At 57.7% G+C, this 9,338-nt stretch overlaps 1 protein-coding gene across 1 annotated transcript in view; it reads right to left on the reverse strand.

The window, feature by feature from the left end:
- Nucleotides 1–8,490, reverse strand: part of CRHR2 (corticotropin releasing hormone receptor 2) — a 30,888-nt gene extending 22,398 nt beyond the window's left edge. The window contains exons 1-2 of the mRNA XM_047851027.1: nt 8,273–8,490; nt 8,011–8,136 (exon numbers count right to left, since the gene is read on the reverse strand). Of these exons, the coding sequence (XP_047706983.1) occupies nt 8,011–8,136; nt 8,273–8,375 (229 nt within the window). The 5' untranslated portion in view covers nt 8,376–8,490. The remainder of the gene's footprint in view (nt 1–8,010; nt 8,137–8,272) is intronic.
- Between the last annotated feature and the right edge of the window lie 848 nt (nt 8,491–9,338).

A 9,338-nucleotide genomic window follows, 5' to 3' on the forward strand; every position in this document is an offset into this window, starting at 1 on the left:
AGGCTTCTCCCTGAGTTAACACTCTTGCATCGCTGAAATGCTGCTGCGGCTGACCAGGGCCGGCCTGCTCTGGGGCCTGGCTTCAGCGTGTCCTGTGTTGGTCTGATCGCAGCCCGCTGGTGGCGGGGGCTGCAGTGGTGACGCTCCTCTAAGCTCAACCAGCGTGACCTGGGTTGCGACACTGGGAATCTGCCATCGTCCACACGGTCATCAGGTTGGGAAGGGCCTCCCCAGGGCCATCTGCTCAGGATATGTGGGACGAGAGACAGGGAACTGCTATTCCATCTCTTCAGTGTCGTGTGGACACTGCACCTGGGGCCCCAGCTGTCCGTCTGGACCTCCGAAAAACCCTCAGCTCCTTATTTCCAAAGGCCTTTTCACTAATGATGTCTTTCCCTCCTTGAGTACGCATGGCACGGTTAAGTGTCTAAACTTAGAGCAGACGGCGGGGGGTGGGTGGAAACTGAGTCAGGGAGGCACAGAGCAGTTTAATGGAGACCACACTGGGCCCATGAAACAGGGAAGAGGTATGACGGGAAGGCAGCTCACTGTGTGAGGTCACTGCCCTCCCCAGGGTGGGTGCAAGTGGGAGGAGGTGCCTACCCCCTGCTCTCACCTCTACTGTGCAAGGCTTCCTCCTTGTAGACTTCCCTAGCAACACTCAATGGGCTTGTCGCCATGACGCCAGTCTGTGGCCTGCAGGGGGAAATAGGGAAGAGAAGGCGAGCAGGGGACCCCTGAGGCAGAGGCTGCTGTGTGGCACAGAGGAACATCAGGGTTTGGGGACCATGAGAGCTTGTCAAGCTCACCCCCCCCCCCGCCTAATACAGAGACACAAAGCCTCTTTGAGGATAAAGTATAGCCCAAAGGGGAGACAAGCAGGCCGTGGCCTGGCCGGAATCAGAACAGGCCTTCAGGGGCGCCTGGGGGACTCAGTCGGTTAAGCGTCCGACTTCAGCTCAGGTCACGATCTCGCGGTTTGTGAGTTCGGGCCCTGCGCCGGGCTCTGTGCTGACAGTTCAGAGCCTGGAGCCTGCTTCAGATTCTGTGTCTCCCTCTCTGCCCCTCCCCTGCTCACCCTCTGTCTCTCTCAAAAATAAATAAACATTAAAAAAATTTTTTTAATAAAAAAATTAAAAAGAACAGGATTTCAACTTGAGTTTCTGTGAGGTAATGTGGAGTCAAGACATCTTTGTCTGGCAGAATCCTATGTCCTCCCTTTACCAACAATGGCATTTCTCTGGAGGCCCAAGGACCTGCCTCTCTCCAGAGGCCTTTGGGGATCAGGCCTCCGAGTGTAGGTGGACTGCTCCCTCCCACAACACCATCCAGGGGCCACAGACTTGTGGTGGCTCTCAGAGATGACCGAGGCCACATCCCCCAGAACGAGGACAACCATCCTTGGCATGAACAGGACCCTCAAGGACATGATCCCAAGGATACAACTGCCCCTTGGTCTGGGCCCCATACGCCCCCTCTACTCCTCCTGCTGACAACACTCCAGCTGTCCTCAGGAACCCCAAACAGCATGATCTCCCCAGTTTTGACAGGGCCTCACAAGGTCAGCATGTTTTCTGTCCCTGTCACACAGATGACGACACTGAGACTTGGATGAGGGGGACCTCCCTGTCACTCAGTGAATCAGGGCATAGCCAGGATTTAGATCTGCCCTCCTGAATCTGGGCCTGGGTTCCTCCTGGTCTCCTTCACCCCAGCCTCCACCCCTGCAGGTGCTAGGAAAGGAACTTCCCACCAGACTCTGGAGCGCCTGATTTCGGGTGGGGGGACTGCACTTGGGGCCTTTGGGAGGATGGTCCCTGGGAGTCAGTGGGGGTGGGGCTTTGCTGTGGGGTTCCAGACTCAGCAGGTGGTTGCTTAGCGCGTAGAGGAGGGTTCTCAAAGTTCTCAACCAGCCTGGATTTAGATTTCAAAGGTACATCCTGAAAATCAAGCAGTGTCCCACCAGAATATTCTGTTCCTGCACCATGGGGCTATGAACAAGCATCTGGAAGCACTACCACTAGCAGAATCGAGGCCCACACCCTGGTTTGGCATTCAAAGCCTCCATGACCCTGTTCCCTTCACCCACGTCTCCTCTCCATCTATTCCCACTCTCCCTTCCAGCTGGCACAACACTGGCCCGATTTTTCAAGGCCCCATCCGACAACACTTCCTCTGTGAAGTCTTCCCAGCTTGCTTTCCCTTCCTTTTGGAATCGACCTCCTCCCATGTGCTCCTACAATCTTGACTTCACTTAACAGTAAATATCAAAAAGTTCTCTTCAAGAGTCTCTCTTGGGAATCCCTGGAAGGCAGGCTCAGGTCTTATGCACGTTTGAAAACCTTGTTTACAGTGAGAAGAGGCCAATACTCCCACGAAGCCAATGAGAGGTGAGCCTGGGCAGGAAAAGGGCCTGTAAGCAGCTGGAGAGGTCCTGGGGAGGGAGGGAGAGGAGATCGGGAGTGGCTGTGCCTTTGGTCCTCTCTGAGATGAAGGGTCCTCAGGCAGGGAACACCTGAGATTCCCCCAGCACACTTCTTGGCCACCCGGGCCCCATGCATGCAGAGGTGGAAAAATGCCAGAGCAGATGCCAAGAGCTCTCACAGCCAGCAGATGCTGTTCAGGGCCCTGGCTTTCTGCGAGACCCTGGGCAAGTGTCTTTTCCTCTCTGGGCCAGTCATTTCCCACCCTTAAGTAGCAGGGGAGGAGAGGCCGGGGACGGAACAGGCTCCTGGCCTCAGGGGTCAAGGTGTGAACAGATCTCGCTGGGGACTAAGAATGCAGACCTGAGTTTCTGGATTCTACTTCCTCAACCCAGAGGGGAGACTGTTTAGAGCCCTCCCTGAGGCTCATACCCTTGCCTCATGGGCCAATAGGTGCGACATCTCCACCATCAAGAAGCACTCCCACCTCCTCAAGGAAGCTTTCCAGGAATGCTCCAGTGCCCACCGCTCGAGCCCCCCTTTCCAATCCCTGACTGCTGGCTTGTGTGAGTCTGGCCTTGAGGCAGCCTGGGGTTCTCTGAGGGCCGGGCTCAGCACTGATCACCGCATGCCCTAAGGGCTGAAGAGGGGATTTCTACAGAAGCAAGCGGTCCCAACAGTTTCTGTTTCCAACGCAAGCAGTGTTTCAGCATGTCTCTAGAGTGGGGTTCTGGGAAGTAGGGACGCACAGTCCTCTCCGTGGGGTTAGGTTAGGTGGCGTGTCTGTTTTCCCCTTGTCCTGGCAGATGCCTCAGTACACATGGGCCCAAAAGTTCCTAATAGGTTATGGAGGGAGTCTGAGGTCAAGGAGACTGAGGCTGAGCTGTGCTGGGTTTAGCAAGTCTGCAGGAGGAAAATGAAAATGAACCCCATCCAGGGGGCAGCAGGACCCTCCTTTGCAGCTACAAGGGCCACAGAAACAGGCAGGCGGAGGTATGGGACCACGGCAGATAAAATGAGGGATGGGAGGAGGGAGAGGCAGAGGATTGAGCAGGGGGTGGAGAGGGGGAGGGAGGGAAAGAGGGAGTAAGGGAGCTGGAAAGGGAGAGTGGAGGGTGGGAAGGAGGGAAAGAGAAGGAAGCAGGGATAGAAAACGAGAGAAACCGGGAAAGACAGAGACATACACATAGAAAGAAATAGAAAATATACCCACAGACAAAGACAGAGCCACACACAGGCAGGAACAGAAACAGAGACAGGGAGACATACAGACGTGCACACACAGACATGGGCTCAGAGTCTGCACAGGATGGTGGGAGGTGGGAGGGAAGGGAGTATATTGCCTGCTTCTGGCCAACCCACTGGGGCTAATCAATTTCCTTTCTCCTTGCAGACAGGGAGACTGAGGCCCCGGAAGGGTTTTAGAATTGCACCGGCTTATACTACGTACAGACATTATGGAATTTGGGTGGCCCAGGACTTGAACCTGCATGCTCTATGGGCTCCGGGAAACCTGTGGGGGGCCAGAGGCCACTTCCTGCCACAGAGCTGAAATGCCAGGTTCTCACCTTCCAGGCTTCCCGGTAGTCAGAGCTGGAGTGTGGGACCTAGAGCCTCCCATATTCCCCCACCCCACCAGATGCACCTGCTCCAAGGGAATTATGGAGCTGGGGGTCCACAAAACAGAAACGGAGAAGGCCTCCCTGCGGCCACTGCAGAAAGCTTAAGCATCATAGGCGGGGGTGGTAGCAGGAGTGTGGCCTATCTGGTGGCCGGTCTTACTCAGAGAGAGTAAAGTTCCCTCACTGGGCCAGCTCTGCCCTGAGCTCTTGACTGGGGGCCTCAGCCCACCCAGTGATTCCACAAGCTCCTTGATATTCTTTTATGCAATCCCTTCTCTGTTTAAACCGGCACAGTTGCTTTCTGAGAGGCAGCAGAGCCCGAGTTGGAATCCTTACTCTTTTATAAGCTGTGTGACTATCATCAAGTCAATTAACTTCTCTGTGTCTCCGTTTCCCCATGTGTAATATGAGGATAATATTACACCTCATCAAAGGGTCAATGTAAAGATTAACGAGTTAACAAAGGTCAAATGACAACACAGACACGTGGACCCTGGGCCACGGAAGTGTGGGTGGTGGGCAGAACCCTGGAGGGAACTCAGACACACAGACCCTTAACTTGGCTCTGCAGGGACAGCATTTGTGACCATGGACAAGTCCCATCCCTTCCTTTGGTCCTGCTGCAGCTGGAAATAGTCTCTGGGTGAAAATCATTAAGGCTCTGCATGGGCCTCCCAAACTTGTCCCCTGCAGCAGTTAGCTAACCACACATCCAAGAACTCTCAATGCCTTGCTTCTAGCAGGAAGTGCTCTCCTGGGCTTTCCTCTTCCGGCCGACTGCATTCTGGATGGACACCTGCACTCAGATGTCTCTCCAGCACCTGAGGGACTACGTGTCTCCAACTATGCTCAACATTTTCCTGGTGTCATCCCTGACTCCTCCCGCATTCCCGTCCCACCCCAGTCCTGTACATGACAAGCGCCCAAAGTCTCCTGCACCCATCCCCTCCTCTGCTCCCGCAGCCTCCATTAGACTTGGGCCAGCTGCAGTAGCCTCGTAACCCCTCCTCTTGTCTCTAGAGGCTCCGTGCCCCAAAGCTGAGCTCCTCTGCCCCAGGTTCCCTCCTGCACCTGACAGTGAAGTCCTCTGCAATGCCCTGCATCATCTGACCAACATCCACCCATCTGCTCTTGTGTGTTTCTGTCTCCTCCTACCTGTGCTCCACACAACACTCGCCAGTCCCGAGGCACAAAGCATGGTCCCATCTCCTCCTGTATACCTGTTACACTTTCACCTGCTCAAATCCCACTGGTCCTTAGAAGTCCAGCCCAGGGGGCTAAGCCCGCCCAGATCTTCCAGGGTAGAAGCAGCAGTCCTTTTTCTGCCTCCTCAAGAACTTTTTTGGAGGCAGTACTGCCCCAAAGAGAGCGAGGGCTGCGGATTCCTCTGCCTGCACTGGTGCATAGGAGGGGATTATATAACTTTGAAAAGTCACTTCGTGTCTCTAAGCCTCAGTTTTCCTGTCTGCAACATGGGCGTAAAAGCAGTACATATCTCAGGGGGCCTTCGGGAGGTGGGCATCGGTGGGATCACGTGTGCAAAGCTCTCTCAGTGGTAGGTGGTGCCTGGAAAATGATCCACTCTTGGTACTTTGTGGCAGACTCTCTGTGCTCAGCTGAGTGGAAGAAAGTTCATGGGGACTAAAGGCTAAGCTGCTGTCTTACCCTGGGAGTGCTGGCCCTCTAAAGAATGGGGCTTCAGTGGGGGGTTGACTATAGCCTAGCAGAACTGGGCAGGAAGAGGAATCAGGTCCTTGCTCCTTTTCCTCAAGGCTTCTCATAGGAGTTCATTTCCTCCCTGCATCCTTTGTAAAGGAAAGATCCCATTGAGAAGGGAAAACAGCGTCCAGGAGGCAGGGCAGGGGAGAAATCAATCACATTTCCATTGCCATTAGCTTCCTCGCTCTTCCCACCTCAGCCGGCCGCTCTGGTTAATGGCAATGCTCCCAGCACCCCATGCTCCTGTTCCCCAGCAGCTGTAGTGTGGGCAGCACTTTGGTCCAAACGAGGAAAATTGCTCATTAGGTACCAGGAGCTAATTGGCACTCCATTTGTCAACCTCGGTGGCGCTCTGACCGTTTTTCAGCCTCTCACTTGATGTGACATGAGTGGTCTGGTATGTGCTCCAGCATCTCCTTTGGGAAGTCTTCCCTGCCTTGTCTGTCCCCTTCCCCCCATCCTACAGTCCCCTTGCTCTGCTCCATCAGGGCATTTATCACTGTATTCCTTTGTCTGTTGCAATTGTGAGAGAGGGTGTCAATGATAGTGCAGTGGCTCGCATATAGTAGCTGATTAGTAAAAGGATTGACTCAGGAGCATGCTCAGCTCTGAAGAAGAGACCCAGGCCCTGCCCTCAAGGAGCTCCAGGCTGGCTGGGGAGAGCAGGGGACAGCCCAGGCTGAGGTAGGAACCAGAGTGGAGCTCCCTTAAGGCCACAGACCATGAGGTTGAGATGCCTCATCACCTCACTTGGCCCTTTGCCTCAGGCCCAGTCTGAACTAGAGACCCTATGATCCTGTGATCTGAAAGTACAGTTTTATAATCTCAGGACTGGAAAGGAGCATAAAAGTCACTCCTTCCGCTTGCATACTTCCTGGGTCAGGGAACTCACTTCCTCCCAGAGAGGTCGTTTTTTTATCACGGCCGGGAAGCATGTCCTTAGATAATGCAGAAATCTTCCTCAGCGGCTCGACTACCTCTACCACGGGCTTCCTTGGGAACACCTCTCCCGATGGGCTCCTCAGAGCACAGCCCCTCCCTGGGCCCACCAGAGCCCTCTGTTGGGGCAGACAGGGAGTGCTGCTTAGCATCAGAGGCAGGCGAGGCTGTCTTGCTCTCTAGCCATCTCCTCAGACCCTAAGAGTCTGGACAGGTGTGTGTGAGCCGGGGCGGTGGGGGCGGGGGGGGGGGGGCATACACATGTGCCAAGTGTGAGGTAACAGGGGGTGCTATGCTACTGTTCAGGCACAGACATACAGAGAGAGGTTGCTACAATGTTTCCAGGTTCAGGGGCTTCAGATAAACAACCCAGCTTCCCTGAAGGTCTGAGAAGGACCTCTCTCTGCTGGTGGGCTGGGGCTGGAGATGTGAGTGGCCGGTCTGGGTGGCCAGTGAAGCTGTGTCCCACAGCCTCACAAGACACTCCCACTTGGCACCCGTGAGGCCTTCCCCAGGGCACAGATTCTGGTCCCCTCACTCCCAGTGCCCATGCTGCATCACCCCACCTGGGTGCTCTGTGACTCCAGCAGCTTCCGCTGCCGTCTTCCCCAGAGTGTCAAGCCAGCCAGTGACTTGCCAGGAGGAAGGAGGGCACAGGCTGTTCTCCCTGGGAGATGGGGGGTGGTCCTGATTCAGACACCACACATTACCTGGGCAGTAGGAGTAACGCTGCCCAGGAGCCCTGACTCACTGCCCAGAGGGCCACTCTCCGACATCCAGGTAGGGATGAGGTCACACCCACACACTCTGGCCCAGAAGTGCCTGTGCTCTGTCCCCACCCAACACAAGCGCACACTCCGTCTTTCCTGCCTCATGGCCCTCCTTCCTCTCTGGCAGGAAAGAGTCTGACCACCCCACTCACCCTGGGGTCTGGAAACCTAGCATATGCGACCCCTCCTCCCTGGAGTGGATAGCATTGACTAAACAAAGAAGGGGAACTTCAGGCACTCAGAGTATATATTGTGAGAGGCAGGCCTGCCCTCAAAAGAGAGGAAGAATTTCCTCCTTCCCTTCCTGGGCTCTGGGCAAATCACTGTCTTACTGAGGTCTGAAGCTACCGTGGGGTAGGGCCAGGGAGAGAGCCCCCGACATTACAAGGGGCTCAGCGTTACGACGCTGCCACCGCCTCAGCAGGTCTCCGACGCTAGGTCCGGAGCCGTCCCTACTCCCTAAACCGCTCTTCTGGGCGGCGGGCGCAGAGCCCGCGGCGGAGGATCGGGCGTGGGGGGCGGGGAAGGGCAACTCACGGGTCGTGTTGTACTTGACGCCGTTGAAGTACTCAGGGCACGGCCTCTCCACCAGGGCTCCGGCGGCGCTCCGGGGCCAGCACGTCCCGATCTGGTCCAAGGTGGTGTTGCAGTAGGAGTCGGGACCTGGAGACGGGAGAGAGAGGAGAGGGGCTCGGGTAGGTGGCCGGCGGCGCAGGGCGCTCAGAGCGCGGGGCCTGGGGCGCACTCAGCACGCCGGGGAAGGAGCCCCGCGCCGCCCGCTCCGCTCGCCTCCGCCTACCCTCGGGGTCCAGGGGCAGCCCCCAGCCGTCCAAGAGCAGCTCTTCGGCCAGCGCCAGGCTGCAGTTGGCCTCCAGCAGGCTGTAGAGCAGCGCCGCGTCCATCGCGCCCGGGAGCCGCGCGCCGACAGGGAGTGTGAGTGCGCGCCCGGCGTGGCTGCGAGGGACTGGGTGCCAGAGTGAGCGGTCCCGAGAGCGCCGGGTCCCGGCCCCCGCCCGCCCAGCCCCGACCTGCCGGGCAGCCTCGGAGCGCTGCGCCCCGCCGCCCGTCGCTGCCAAGTCGGGACCCTCGCGGAGAGGAGCCGCGGAGCGCGCGGAGGCGCGGGTCCACCCGCTCGGTCGCGGCCAATGGCGGCGCCAGGGGGCGGGGCCGCATGGCTCCAGTCGGCCGGGCCCAGCCTCCAGCCCCCCGGCCACCAGTCCCCCCCCCCCCGGTCCCCGGCCCTGCCCCGAGTCCGCCTTCTCAGGCGCGGGCGCCGTCCAGACGAGGGCGGCGGGGATGCACCAGGTGGGCCTGGGGTGGTGGAATGGCCCGTCCGAGGACCGCAGGCCCCGGGGCTGCACGGGGCAGCAAAGCGCGCTCGCCCCCGCGCCGGGGAGCCCCCCGCGGCATCCCTCACCGAGAGCCAGGACTGGGCGGCTTGACGCTTGAGTTTCCTCTCCTAGAGCCAGGGCACTGGAGACGGGAGGTGGGGGGAGGGGGGGGGAGCGGAGAGTCCACGTGCAAGTCTGTGCTCTAGAAGAGCCCCGGTGGCCGATGGGAAGGAAGTGGACTGGAGGGGCTTTGAGGGCAGCAGGGAGGCCACGGAACGGTCTAGCGAGATCTAGTGGGCTGAACGGGTGAACACTTGCCCCAGGCGGTGAGGCTGGGATGGAGCGGTATTTCAGAGTACGGCTTGCTTGGAGAGAAGGGTGGGTGAGCGGGTTCCAGCAGGAGCCAGGAAGGCAGGGATAGCACCACGTCTTCCCCTTGGGTGACTGGAGAGGGGACAGTGTTGCCATTTAATGAGATGGGCAAGTCCAGGGGAGAAATTGGCTGAAATTATCCGGAGGACTTCAAACACCCTG

This window comes from Prionailurus viverrinus, chromosome A2 (genome assembly GCF_022837055.1).
Source record: "Prionailurus viverrinus isolate Anna chromosome A2, UM_Priviv_1.0, whole genome shotgun sequence".
In the NCBI taxonomy this organism is placed as follows: Eukaryota; Metazoa; Chordata; class Mammalia; order Carnivora; family Felidae; genus Prionailurus; species Prionailurus viverrinus.